At 38.7% G+C, this 14558-nt stretch overlaps 1 protein-coding gene across 2 annotated transcripts; it reads right to left on the bottom strand.

Annotated features, from left to right (window-relative positions):
- Positions 1-298: 298 nt before the first annotated feature.
- Positions 299-14460, bottom strand: LOC110069123 (uncharacterized). Of its 2 annotated transcripts, none has more exons than XM_020776585.2 (8): positions 14381-14460; positions 13196-13774; positions 7531-7827; positions 5705-6364; positions 4398-4610; positions 3435-3783; positions 2721-2827; positions 299-1127 (listed from the first exon to the last, which is right to left on the bottom strand). In XM_020776585.2, exons 2-8 carry the CDS (start codon positions 13518-13520, stop codon positions 607-609), a joined length of 2472 nt encoding a protein of 823 aa, XP_020632244.2. In that variant the 5' UTR covers positions 13521-13774; positions 14381-14460; the 3' UTR covers positions 299-606. The 2 variants fall into 2 exon arrangements, with proteins under 2 accessions (XP_020632244.2, XP_020632243.2); XM_020776584.2 differs by lacking the exon at positions 14381-14460 and adding an exon at positions 13910-14351.
- Positions 14461-14558: the final 98 nt, after the last annotated feature.

Below are 14558 nucleotides of genomic sequence, written 5' to 3'. Positions count from 1 at the left end.
ATTCAGTATGTGTTATAACTGGTTCCGGAATCCGAGAAATCTCCAATAATAATTACTCAATCCAATTAGAAATAGAGAATATATCTGATGCTGCTGGTGAATAATTTCTATAATAGACAACATGTATATCTTCTTATGCAAATAAACACTATATATATAGGTCATCATTTACATTAGCATTATCTTTGCCATTGCTTCAAAAACTTTCTAAAAGCTTTTTCCGTGCAGCCTGCCATATTCGTACACTTTCGTCATAATAACTTCACTTATCAAATCTATAAGAAAAAACTCGAACATCTTCTTTAAACACGATAGTGGTATATCTTTTATTTACCGGATTGGAATTCGAGCAGCTTAGGTTAACAGTGTCCAATCTCCAATACCGGATAACATTTGAGCAGCGTGCTAATATCGCAGCCATTGAGATAACACAGATTACACTAAAAGTAACCTTGTTGTTAGCCTTGTGTTCCATATGCAGATTCCACTCTTGAAATAAAGTATAAAACCTCCTTCAGTTTTCCATAACATTACAAAAATTTCCGCTGTAGTGTATTTAGTTTTTGAAGTTCTTTTTTATATATAAAACACACGTCATTTTCGTTGTTAAAATTCATGTATATCAGGCGCAAAGTAAAACTTCTTTAAATCATCCCATTCAAATTCAGAATCGTATCTCTTTCCGCTAAAGAAAAGTTTTCTATCGTTCTCTGCGGTGAAAAATTGTTCACAGCCAGTGGCAGTTCCATTTAGCGTACACTGCACGTAGTAATCAATCCGATTGGACACGTAACCAAGGGGCCCAGGCCCCTGTGACAACAGGTAGAAGTGAAAGTCCCGTATGTCAAACATTGGTCCCAGTCTCCTTTCTGCGTTTTGCCGGATGTCTATAAAAGTCTGCTGACCTATCATGTACGCGGTCGCCTGGCCAGGACCGCTCTGGTAGCGTGTCACTTCTTTTCGCGCCACATCACTGTCGTCCCACGCGTAGTCGTCGAAGAGCTGAATGGCTTGGTCACGTGTCATGCCCTTGAAGTGAAGACCTGTATCCACAATAAGACGAAGTGCACGCCATATCTGCCATTTGAGCATTCCATAAAATCTGAGTGGACTGTGGACGTAAACATCTTAGAAAGAAAGAGATAAGTCAGAAAAAATTAATGTGAAACTCAGAGAACCGTGAACCATTCATATAAAATGTGTTCTGCCTACAAGTTCATTTTCGTGCAAATCAAACTCATTTTCATATGAAAGGTTTTGCACCAAGACTCGTTTTGAAACAGAGGCACAAGGTAACCCGGAAATGGCCTATTAGATGTGAGAAGCTAAATCGTAAATGGCAATGGTAATTAAGTTGGTTTGTGGTTTTCAAGTTTGCTTGCGTGTCGTGAACTTTATTGCAACTGGTCAGTTCATAAATGACCTGTCAGAATCAAATCAAAGTGTTACCATTTTTTGACTTGCACAGTAAAAATGTGACACCAGGGGTACTTGTTGACGTATTATGCCCCCCAGGGGGTGTAAAAGATTGATGATAATGATTTAATTTCACTCTGCTAAAACTGACTAAGGCTTATAGAGGAAGGAAAATATGCCTTCTTGCTTATCATACATTAGTCTTGAAGGGTTATAAGTGAGAAACCAGAAACGACAAGGGACCTCATACGATAAACGCTACCAGCGTAGGATCTACAAGAGATCTGATCAGCCAAAAAAATGTATGAAGACAAGCAATAGACTGCAAGGCTGATACTACGTGAAAAACGTTTCGGGACACCAACATGGCAAGAACCGATAAAGTAGGATCGCAACAGTGGACAGCTGTTTCGCCCTTCTTGGGGCTCGTCAGCACTGTGTAGCGAAGATATGTAACGCCAGCCCAACAGCCAACGCACATAAATTGCAAAATGACCCGTATTTTCGGACCGTAGGTCTTTTCAGATCCGATACGTTGCGTTTTTTAAGCATGGTACTGGTCATGCGGTTGAATGTTTAAATGTTTAGGCTGTCCTTGTCCAGCCACATTTATTCTTTTGCTTTTCGAGACACCAATCTTTACACTTTGTCTCCTTGCGCCCCGAAACACGTGATGTGGCAACGCGTGTTTCGGGGCGCAAGTGAGTTCAAAGTACGGAACTTGATATAGTGCACGGGTCATTTTGCAATTTATGTGCGTTGGCTGTTGGGATGGCGTTACATATCTTCGCTACACAGTGCTGACGAGCCCCAAGAAGGGCGAAACAGCTGTCCAGTGTTGCGATCCTACTTTATCGGTTCTTGTCATGTTGGTGTCTCGAAACGTTTTTCACGTTGTATCAGCCTTGCAGTCTATTGTTTGTCATACATACATACATACATACATACATACATACATACATACATACATACATACATACATACATACATACATACATACATACATACATACATACTTTATTTAACGTGGAAAAGTACACACTTAGCTCTTCGCTAGTTTCCAGGTGCTCCACGATTTAACTTAAGTAATGTGCAACATTATAAAAGCGTTAAAAAAAGGTATTTACATCAAGCTAATTTAAAAATCACTTAAAAAAAAAAACGAGCTAAAAGCGATAAAATATAATCAAAGTGTATTAAACATGAAAATAAGTGAGTTTGTGAATAACTTGCTTTGTAAAGGCAAGCAAGGTGAAATTTCGTGCTTCCATTTACCGGACAGGTACACTTGAATTATGTCTTACCCGTTTCTGCGGCAACGAGGGGATTCTCTGCGTACAGTGCCCACCCCTCAGAGAAAGCAATGTATCTGCTTTTGACCAACGCACTTACTATTGGACCGCACCAGTCCCTAGAAGGGCAAAACGTGGCAAACGTTACGTGACATCAAAGTTAATTCCTTCCAAAAAAGCATGATATATGCACGAGATCCAAATATTCAGTGGCCTGTATGGCCACCTGTGCAAGTCCTGAACGATTCAAGCGGTTTAATTGGTATAAGACTCACACAAGTCAGTGACACACTCGCCCAGCGGCTCGTGTGCCACTTTTTGGTTCTTACGACTTTTTGACGTCACCTGTGATCTATTACTGAACAGACTAGCCTCGCACGGCAACATGGAATCTATTTGTTGAATAGAAACTGTGTTTTAAAAGAAAGTACACGAAAAACTTAAAAGAAAAGCCGTTTTTGTAGGCCTAGCTGCTCATAAGGCTCGAAGTGTGCTTAGCCACACTTCACATAGGAACGTGACAAAAACATTCCCGCCAGTTCGAGTAAACGGGAAGGGATTGCCTCAATTCTAGGCTGCAGGTACCGTTTGAGTTGAAGACTATAGGCCGAGCTGAAATAGGAAAAAGATGCGGTGGAAAAAACCTAGCCAGGCGAGTCTCTAAAAGGTAATCAAAAAAATGTTCTATCGCTAAGTTTGAATATCTGCAATTAATATTTGACTCACAAGAAATTCTCCACGTGCCCCTGAGACTGCAAATGATGGCCCGGCCTGGCTTCGTGAGCGCTCGTTGTCCACTCGGAATACTTCGGGCCCATTCGGTCCAAGAAGAAAGGAATTCGGTACATGGCCGGCTGTTTGCAGCTGCGAAAACTCGAGGTGTAAGTCTGAGCTGAAGTGGTCGGCATAAAGTCAATTGCTATAGCAACAGGGCAAACCGGGGTGGTCTTTAAGGGTCCCAGAGGCCAGTGAAACATTCGTAAGAGTTTGGGCTCCAGTTGACTGAGAGTGCTGCGAGAAAATTCGAACCAGCGCTGCATGGCGGCATAGCGAACGGGACAGAATTCTCTTGCAGCTAAAATTTTAGAGAATAGTTGCATTGGTAAGACAGTAAACGGCGACTAATAATTATCAACTGCATATAGTGTGATATGAACGCCATGCAAATAAAAGCGAGAAGATACCCATGTCCTTTGCCAAGCTTCAAATTCATATAACGATAATTTAAATTAAAATTTAAAAATTCTAACCACGGCTTCAACTTGTTTTCAGTGTTTTCTCTAAATGTTCGCTCTGGTTAACTAGGCTAATCAGGATGGAGTTTAAAATAGAATTTTATATGTCATTTAAGAAACAGTTAAATTCTTCGCTCCCTAGGGGATCTCTTTCTAAATCAAAAACACAAAGGTGTTTTGAAAGTGGTCACGCAAACTTTAAAGGAGAATTTTCAGAAAATGTGTTTTCTGGCCAAACAAATGGTTCTATAAGGCTTTCACAGAGAGAGCCTATCAATAAATGACTTTGCCTGGTTTCACTTCTATCGTTAGAAAACTTCTGTATATGGAACTGTTGAGAGCTCACTCTTTGCCAAACAATTTGAGAAAGCAAAGAAAAGCACTATTTTATAAGAGGTATAAAATGCTGCATTAATGGCCCCATACCATGTTGCTGTTGGCGCCAATATCTTACCTTTTTCATTGCTGCACCACCTATGCGCTCTTTCGTCAGATTCGTTTCGAGGGAAGGGCTCTTCGTTGAAGTACATAGATGGTGAGTGGATAAGCTTTCGGAACGATTCCACAGCTTTCGTTTCGTTGTCAAGTCCAGTGATTGACTTAGCTATAGTCAAAGCTTGAGGATAGAGCCACTTCAACAATGACCAACCAAGCTGATGAACAGATTCTATGACCGTAAAAAATAAAAAAGATGTCAGAAAAATACCAATATTTGGTTCGCTATCAGATTAAAATCGAGTTTTAGAATTCACCGGCCGACCAACTGTTAGTCTTGACAGGAAAAACTATCACCATCGAAAATATAATACCTTAAAAGATAACTGCTAAACCTCAAAATAATAGATTACTATGGTAGACACTGCTGTTGTGATTATAATAAAAAAAACAATTGGATCAAGTATCATAAAGATTATATTGAGGGAGAATTTTAAAACAACTCCGAACTTGAAAAAATTTGGGCTATGTATTACTTTTAATCCGTGTTTTAACTCTTTAACACCCAAATTTTCACCAAAAAATGCTGTTTTAATCCCCAGTTTTTTTGGCTGCCATGACGCTAAATGGGCCTTACTTTTGCTCAGAAAGCTATCTTTTTTAACAAAGAGATAGATTTCCCTAGGATAAGTTACAAAAATGTACAATATTTTAATTTGGTGCTTGCGCACAAGCCAAAATTTGGTATAATGGGCCATTCTACCACCATTTTCGCACCAAAACTGCTAACGCTGTTTTTGAATTTGCTACGTTAGAATGTCGTCGATATCCAAAACCTTCTGTTGCGCGGATAGGTCTGTCCTAGCTCTGCTGTCTGCTTATCAAGACTATCTAGTGACATTTAAATTGATGACTTCACAATTGGTACAAAGAGCACGACCACTCAACGCCAGTATATGTGATCTTGGGCGGAAAAGGGTTAAGCTTGTTAGGTTTCCTCATAGTCAGCGTGCAAGAAAGCCAATCATTTAATTTGCTAGTGATTCTTGATTATCAAGAAATTCTAAGCCAAAGACTCATTTCAGGTTATACATTGCCCAAAAATTAACGCCTATTCTACTCTTGCCAACCGCTTCGAGATTTTCCCGCGCTCGTCAACAACTGCGCAACTTTTCCCGCGATTTTGTCGCTTCTTTATTTGATTTCATGGCCTTCGCATACAAGACTTTGCTACGAATTTTAAAAGAAGAGTAAACTCCGTTTTCTCTAGGCGTCACTGAAAGTAGCAAAGCAAATCAAAATGAAAACAAACGGGCCTTCACTTACCAGCCGTATGATTGGTTGTTGTAAAAAAACGCATAGTTCTCTCATACCCAGCCTTTCCATCGATCATTTCACCGCTGGGCAACTTCATAGTCGCGGGCTCAGACACATTAGGTACTCCGTTATAGTAGACATAACGCAACGGGCGATTGAAAAGACCGCTGGAAACATTACTAGGTACGCAGTGCTTCATGTGATCCGTCGCCAAGTATCGCAGCAAATTAACTAAAGGAACACCTACGTAGGTTATCAAGCTGTCCGCCATTGATTGGTCTAAAGATATATTATACTTCTTAAACCACAGTCTCGACGTGTTTTGAAATCGCAAGATAAACGCTTCAGTTAGAAATGGATTCGCAAACGATTCCATCATAATGTCTTCTTCTCGTAAGCTGTCTGAAATTTTTGGGTATCTTTGATTCAAGCAATCAAGTCCAACCCTACATTCTTCTACAGAACCAACCATTCCAACTTTGACTCCAAGCTCGATATTTTCTCGGTATCGCTTTATTCCTTTTCCAAAGCTTTTTAAAGCTTCAATGATGGCCTCCATATCTTCCACGGTCTCTGGAGACAACATCTTTAGAAACGCTCGAAAATGAAATGGCAATCGGACGATATTCTTCGTGTAACAGAATCTGTTGGGACCAAGCATCCATTGACCTACAAGACATCAAGGATGAGAAAATGACAAGGTTATTCTTTCCATCTACCTTAGATCAGTTTCCAAATAAAACATCATGAACATATCTCGTCTTTCGCAGTCTAGTTGTGTCAGTAACAGCACTAGTTTTCCTCGTCCTTGCCGTCATGATGGTATGGTAGTGGTGGCGATGCATGGTAATAGAGAATATCGTTCCGACTTTTAAACAATTATCTCCGTTACAAGCCATTGACGAATCTATGACCTCTACAAATCATTATCTCAGTATTCAATTAGCAAAATTCATTTCATTTTGTTTTGATCTACGCAATATTGCTTTTTCAATAATTAATCAAACCGATGTAACTTGATTGATAGTTATATCCTAACCTTGTTGTGTGTTCACGATAATCACTATTGTTTTAGTTTTAGTTTACAAAAGCTTTTTTATTATATAAAAGCCAGTGGTATACCGAGTGGTAACAAATTGACAAAAACGATATGATATCCTCGCATCATGTGTGAAGATATGATAGAACTAAAACTGGTGTATGCTCCGTGCTGTTGCACCCCCCCCCCCCAACCATCATCACCAGTTTAACTACCACTGCTACTGCCATTACCACCACAACCACCACTTTCACCGTCACTTCTATTTCCACTACCACCATCACTACTGCTACTGTCACCAGCTCAAGAGTAGCACAGTAGAATCAGTTGCCGTAGCAGTAACAGTAGCTGTAGCAGTTTCAATAGTAGTTGTTGCAAAAACAACAGTAGCAGTGGCAGTAGGATTCAGTGTGATAGCTGAAGTCGAAGTTGCAGCCGAAGCTGAAACAGCGGGAGTACCGACACGATTCGCTCGCCTTTAGCAACAATAAATCTACAATCATGAACAAAGGTCTTAGGACAAATTTGCACTCTTGGAACATTTGCCCACACGCCAGATGAGAATACAACTTTACCTGCCCAGCCTCTTCCCCCACCTCTCATACAATGTTGAAAACTGGTACCTGCAATTTCTCCGCAGTTTTAACATTATATTGGAACATGGGAACAGCAACGCTTCTTAAAAGAATAGCAGCGCCTTTTTAAACTTCAGTCAGTAAAACACAGATAATTCGTTGCATTACATCAGTATTCCAACGATTTTTGCCCATGACTGTAGTCTTCAGTTGATAATTACCTGAATAGTAGTCAAAGTCATACACATTGCCAAAACTATGTTCCAAGAAATGCTTCAATTCCGCCACTGCCTTTGCCTCTCTCGTCTTCAGAAGCACTGTATTAACACGCAGCTTGTTAAGCTCTTGTAACAGCAATTGCCCAGAGTCTGTGATGCTCTTGATGTTACTTGGTAAAGGATCAAAAGCTTTAAAGCTTTTCCTAACTTCGTCCGGTGATACTCGAGGTTTGTATGGCACTTCGTACGGGTGCAACTGGTAGAACGTCACCTTCAGTTTGTTTACAAATTTCAAGAGACCTGAAAAAAAAAAAAAAAAAATGTACCATGACAACAAAGTTTAATATACTGTCATTCACCATGCAATGGTTTTCTGATTGGCTGAGTCGCAGCCTGGCAACAACCAATCAGAGCAGCTAAATCATGACTGTGAAATATTCGGAGTGATTCGTTCGAACTCGAGGGAGGAAAAGAATGGTGTTCCCCATCTCAAGACTATTACATAAGGGTTCAATTGAGCTTCCACCCGTGACATTATCACTAGCATTTTTTAACTCAATAATATTGCTCAATTGTCGCCTTTCTAAACTAGATCTGTTACTCTATGGCTTATTTAACCTTTTGTCTTGTCCTTTCATTTTTCACTTTAATTAATCCGTCAGTTCGAGTTCTCCTTTCAACGTCGCATAAAATGACTCTTCACACTCCTATATATATCGAGACATCTTGATTCGTTTAACTTCCACCGCATAAATTCAAACTGATCTAAGTAACGTTACTATCCTGTCGTTGATTCCCTTTCTGTTAAAGCTATTTTGGTCTTCAATGTGTATGGTGAAAGAAATATCATAAATTGTATGACAGGGTCATGCATTGCTGGTCTCATTGTGTCAGTAGATGTTCAAAGATATTGATCATTCCACATATAGGAAAACAAAAGCTTTGACACTAAAAATTGCTTCTCCGTGTTTACTTTGTGAGTCAGTATAGCTAACTTTCCATTAGCAGCAGTAAAGTAAATAAGCCAATTAACGAACCGAGGGACTTAGAAAGGTGATAAGTTAAAGTTCAGGTTTAAGTTTCGATGGATCAGTCACTATAGAGATAGGCGAGATTACTAGCAGTATCACACACTGCTGAAGCACAGATCATGCATGAGAACAGAAATAAAAATCGTAAACTACAGGATACTGTCTTTAACTTTTTTTAGGTTAACTTCAACTCATTAGTCTCTACCACAAACTATCAAACTATCGATTTAACCGACAGTTAGGCTCTGCAATGCACACTGCTAAATTCTTATACTATAGCTTTAAGCGAAATCCACAGAATTTGGTAAGGAGAATGTGTATTTTCATTTGAGAAACAGGTGAATAAACCTTCCATTTAAAACATTTTTCGATGTTGTTAATCGTTTCATTTAAATCTTTTCCACATTTTATTTCTCCCATTTTCTTGCTAATTTCGCTCCGAAAATCCAGCTGCAAGTTGTTTTGCATGTTTTATTAACAAAACCATGCTGTAACTTTCATTACGTCATCTTAATTGACCAATCAGGTGTCTTACCTATAATAGTCTCGCAGTGCGAGCATGCGCTAAAATTAGATTGGAAAAATTACCCATGTGGTCTCCTGGATCATCGTCCCTAGTCTTCGCCAGAATATATTCTGATACGAAAAAATTGCAGTAGCCTGTATTATAACTGATTCTAGAGAATAATGTATCTCCAGCATCAAATTTTAAAGCTCTTTAGATACTTTGAGACATAGCTCTTAAAGTAAGCTATTTATGGAAAAAGTCCATTGTTAATAATATAAAACAATCATTCGTGACATTATAATGTTTTGAATAAAGGTCTAACACGATATCAGTGCTGTTACATTCTATGAAAACCGCAAAATGGCAGCTAGTGATTCAGCATACTTAAGTCAAAAGAACCGTGCCTATATATTAATTACAACGTTAAGGTCACTTAGAGATTGCTACAATTCTTTTCAAGTGCAATGAAGCTTCGAGAAACACTTGGCTTCCCTAATGAACTCGTTAATTAGAAGAAAAAGCAATCTCTTGGTTTGATAATGACTTCACGATAGCCATCAAGAGCACATGCCATTCGACATGACAAAGTTTTTTCTATGGAAAATGTACACTGATTTTATCGAGAAAGCTTGGCTTACATGGGTCTGTGGAAAAAGGAGCACGTACATTCTTTGAAGGTGTAGTCAAGTATATCGCTGGTCTTAAAACAACGACGACTTTCCACATGCAGTTCACTACCAACTCGTTCACTCTGTCAGCAAAGACTAACATCATTTCATTTTAACTGTGATTTTAAAATTTATAAATAAAACCTGTGTGTGACCATAATGAAAATGCAAAGAGGTACTTAAATGCCCCTCTATCCTTGTACTTCTTGTTTTTTTATATTTGGATAAACGAAATTTTACAGTGATTTTTGTTCATTTTGAACTTGGCCTCTCTTAGAAAGAAGCTTTTTAAAAGCCATAATATTCCAAGTACGCTGCGGTAGAGATATTTGAAGGGAAATAAGTCGGCTTCTCTATGTACGTGATATCCTTATCAAGTCGTTTATCGTGTTTGTTGATTATGAAATCAATATTCACGCCCCACAGTCGAGAGGATAACTTGGATGTCGGCACGCTTGGGCGTGATATCGGCCACACGGGATGGCTTAATGCTGTTTCGCTCAGTTGCACTGGACTTGCCTCTGCATCAAATTTGTATGAAACAATTTTAGACTTCTCTTGTTTAATGAAAGTTAGTTTAAACTCAAGAATTCTGTCACTACTTACCTTCTGAACCAGAATAAAGTTTTAGGATAAGAAATCGTGTTCAAGGCTATAACATCATAATTCTATGTTTGATGAAGGCCCTTGGAAGTTACTCTAACAAGAAAATGCTTTCTAAGAGTTTGTTCTTTATGTGAGAGTGTGCAACTTCATTTGAGCGGTACGGTTCGCGTTTACTTTAAACGTGAAAAATTTCCCCTATTTTTATGACAGATTTATTTACTCTTAATTTGTAAAACGAGAAACAGGACTGACTTTTCATTTGCTATTTGTGATATAACGTGGGCCTAAATAATGCTCCTACTCATATCGTGATTTTTCTGATCCGATGAATGGTCACGCCAAAATTGTCTTTAGTCTCGCCATCTAAAAGAAATTTTGATTTTACGTAAGGGCTCCAGTTTTTTCTGAATGTAATTCAAACTATGCACAGTGGTCTCGGCACTTGGGCCTCTTAAACTGTCCCGTATTTTACCATTATACCCCGTCACATTGGGCAAAAGTTCTCTTACTACTATTTTTAATGCTGAAACTTTAGAGACAGGTAGCAAAACTTTTCGGCTGTGTAAGATCTTCGTCAGTTCGTCTACCCAAGTTTTTATATGCCCTGGGCACCAAGATTGTATTGATATTCTCATCTGTAGGGAAAACTGTGTTCATTTTCGCTCCATGCTTTTTAAGAATGCAACATTGAAAGAAAAGACAGTCGATCAACTTTACTTTTTGAGGGAGATAAACACGAAACACTAAGAAGATGTGGCTCTTCATGAGTGTACACCGGTGTTAAGACTAAATTAAGAGTTAATATTTAAAATAGCCAAATGCAAACATAACAAAAAGCAATATCGTTCGATATCGTTAAAAATAGAACACGAAATTTTCGGCTTTGAGGAAATTATGTGACTGTAGATCTCAAGTCAAATTTTGTGAAAAATCACACCGAAATTTAAACTTTTAAACGCTCGCTGATTCGAGCTTTGATAATAGCGAGTGTCATTGAACTATTCTTACAGAAACGTTAAAATATTTGAGTTAATTAGATTACTCCGTTTCTCGCACGTTTTCACTGCGGGAATTGATCATTGATGCTAGCAGAAATTCAATAACGCTCGAGTTCAAGTATTTCTTTCTGTCCACAAACTCTTTTGACTAAGGCCGGGCCTGACAAAAAGTGAGTTTCCATCAATCTCTATCATTGACTTGTTGGGCGGATTTTTTTATTTGATATGATCTTATTTGACTTTTTTAATTAAGTCACGAAAACTCGGGATTAGTCGCAAATTCCGAAAATTGCGAGAAGCTGAGTCATACTCCATAAGGAGAAAAGATATTAAACGAATTCTTAATAGCAGACAACTTTCTTTTGAAAATAAGGACCTTTTCCTGATTATAATTATCCACTTTGGTCAGAATATATGTCAATGACTATAGAATGTTACTAATTTTCATTACTAATAACAAGCCTGTTTTACGCGATTTTGAGGTTTTGATATAAAAAGAACGCGGATTTGACGGTTTTTGCGCAGGAATCCTATTGGCCAAAAAACATGCTAGTGTCTGACCAGTGGCGTTGGATTGGGTGTTTCAGTGAATTAATTCGAGATTATCAAAACACGAATTCTCTGCTATACACTTGTTACGTGGATAATATAAAAAGCTGAGGACACCTGCGAAATAAATCTAGCCTGTTCTTAAAATCACTATTTTCATTTCAAATTTCAAAGAACGTCAATACAATCTTCCGTTTTAGGACAGTATGAGGCATTTTAATACCTTTTTCAATTCAAGATCTTAAAAGAGACTCACAAGTTTGAACCACGAACTAACTTTTTTCCTAAGAAGAATGAAAATTACAAGTTTTACTCAAAAGAGTATTTGGAATCGAAGTTACAATGTATCATGGATTTCGATGGCTGGTTTTCCCTTACGAGTATTATTTGACTGTTTGTAATGCCGTTGCTCTTTTCAAATTGCAAGGAAATTGTTCCTGCGTTCGCGAAAACTATCTGCGTAAGTATTATTTTCTGGTGCTTTTCCGTCCCTTATCATTTCGAATCGAAGAAAATGTTCACGATTCCAGTGGTAACAAGTGAGCACAAAAAAAATAGAGTGCGTTCTTGGATTCAAGCTGCAAAGGGCAGTCAAGTTCACATTTAATAATCAAGAAAACTCAACGAAACGAAATGTTGATGACTATATCTAATGATAAACTAATCACCGATTTGTTGACTTTTACTCTTAATTTTCCTGACGTTTTAATGACAACCAGCTATTAGCTCGAGGATACACGGAAAATCTGCATTTTTTATTGCCGTTTCGTAGAAGGCCGGAAGGCGCGGAGGAAATGTACACTTCCTTTCAAAAGGACAAAAGTTATTTAATTTCTGAAAGAATGATTTAGTTTTGATCATTGAACTTCCTTTCACAAAAATAGTTCTTGTGAAATTACTATAATTCTTGCAATCAAATGCAATCTCATAAAGACCACCTGAACCTCGTGTAAACATTTTTCTACCACATTTTTTTCATATAGAACGCTTTTTCTGAAGCCTTTAGAGATCTTAACAATTATATTAACACAAATAAGTGTTGTATTAATTTCGGGATAAGTTTCCAAAATCTCCCGTCTGACCTCTGACCACATAATTGACAAAAAACTACCTTACGCCTCTGTTAGAATGAAGATATAAACTGATCTTTTATTTGAATTGTAAAGCATCTAATCAATTGCTCGTAGAGTAGTCGTTCACGGTTGAAGAAACTCAGTCAGCTTAAATGGGTGGGCCGAAAGAGTTTCGCATCTATGTTTTAGCAGGTTTTAGCGCATGAAATCCAACAAGGAGGTAACATTTATGTACCTGATGCCTTGAACTCTGTTGAATAACTGCAGCTGTCGGTGAAATTCCTGGTCTTCGGTGTTATGATCGACTTTCCTTCACATTCCAATTTACTGTCGCCGTCCGGGCTCAGAGTGGAGTTCGTCTTATCCGATCTGTTCATTCGAAGCAAGGCGATTCCAATCACCAAACAAACTATCCCCATCACCGCCACAGTAGAAGCAAATACCAGAATTTTTCGCGATATCTGCCTTTCTTTCCGCAGCGCTGGGTCTTCCGAATGTTCCAAGCCCTCCGGAAAATGATTGCCTCGAAGGAACTGCAATTCATGGTTCATTGAGCTCATATCTACAGAGTGCGTTGCGCTTTCCAGCAGCGCTTGATCCTGCTGAGGAATTGTGGCTAAGATCTACAGGTTGAAGGAGCTGCAGCTCTGTTCAGCTCCCTCTGCGTCACAACGATCCTTTAATAACTGCTTGTAAAAATGGCATCGACCTAGGTCGAAGCGCTAGCTTCAGCAGTTTACGACTAATCCTTTGTCAAGCGTGACCAATAACTACCTCCAATGGTCATTGACTCAGTTGCTGTCAATTTTGTGCCCTGCAAAACAAATGAAACGAAGATTGAAGGGCCTACCGTATTCTTCGAACAAATCCTTACCAACAAGACAATTAACTTAATTGCACAATAGGCGGCACAGAAAACACACATGATGGGAAGCGAATTTAAGATCACCTTTTTCGCAAGGACAAATCGACGAAAAATCTTGTTGCGTTTAGTGGAAATCGCGCTTAGTGGAAATTTTTGTGAGAACAAGAGACTTACGTGCCGACCGTACGCTCGCGCGCGCTGAAAAACATCCGCTTAATAACATATTATCGAGCTATCTGCCGTAATGGCTCTACTGTCTATTTTGGTGCGGTGGTGCTAATATAATTTCGCAAATCTGGCAAAGAGAACTTCCACTGATTGTCTATGTCAGGCGACAAAAGCAAAAGCGCGACAAGATATTGGCTGGGGAGCTCATGTAAATTTTGTGTTCATTTAAATCCGAGGCAAAGATTGATTTCACGACGATAAAAAACCGCCCAGAAATATCGATGTTAATGCACACTTTTAAGCACTAAGACCAGCTCTAGACAGTTTCACGCGGAAGACACAAGAGTTCTCAGCAAAAATGGTAAAAATTCACTGAAAATAACTTACACTTGAACCTTGCGCGTTATTCCTTTGTGATCAGTGGCATTTATGCGAATTTGAAGTCCTTAAGGTTCATTCCGTTTTAATTGCTCGAAAACAAAAGCCTGACACATGTAAATTTGGACTTCAGAGGCCCTCGATACAATTGCCTTTATTGAAAAAAACACGCGAAAAGATAACATCT

The sequence above is a fragment of the Orbicella faveolata genome, unplaced genomic scaffold (genome assembly GCF_042242905.1).
Source record: "Orbicella faveolata isolate gen_17 unplaced genomic scaffold, um_ofav_v1 contig_15, whole genome shotgun sequence".
NCBI classification, from domain to species: Eukaryota; Metazoa; Cnidaria; class Anthozoa; order Scleractinia; family Merulinidae; genus Orbicella; species Orbicella faveolata.
Note: the sequence above shows the minus strand (reverse complement) of the source record. Positions and strands in the feature narration are given on the sequence as shown.

What these genes read in the sequence shown, in the direction of transcription:
- LOC110069123 (XM_020776585.2), bottom strand. Translation starts at nt 13,520, where the DNA reads ATGAGCTCAATGAACCATGAATTGCAGTTCCTTCGAGGCAATCATTTT. An exon ending in GTGGTGCAGCAATGAAAAAG is followed by an intron (nt 3,784 to 4,397) that starts GTAAGATATTGG and finishes CTAAAATTTTAG; the next exon opens with CTGCAAGAGAATTCTGTCCC. An exon ending in GGGCACGTGGAGAATTTCTT is followed by an intron (nt 2,828 to 3,434) that starts GTGAGTCAAATA and finishes TTGCCCTTCTAG; the next exon opens with GGACTGGTGCGGTCCAATAG.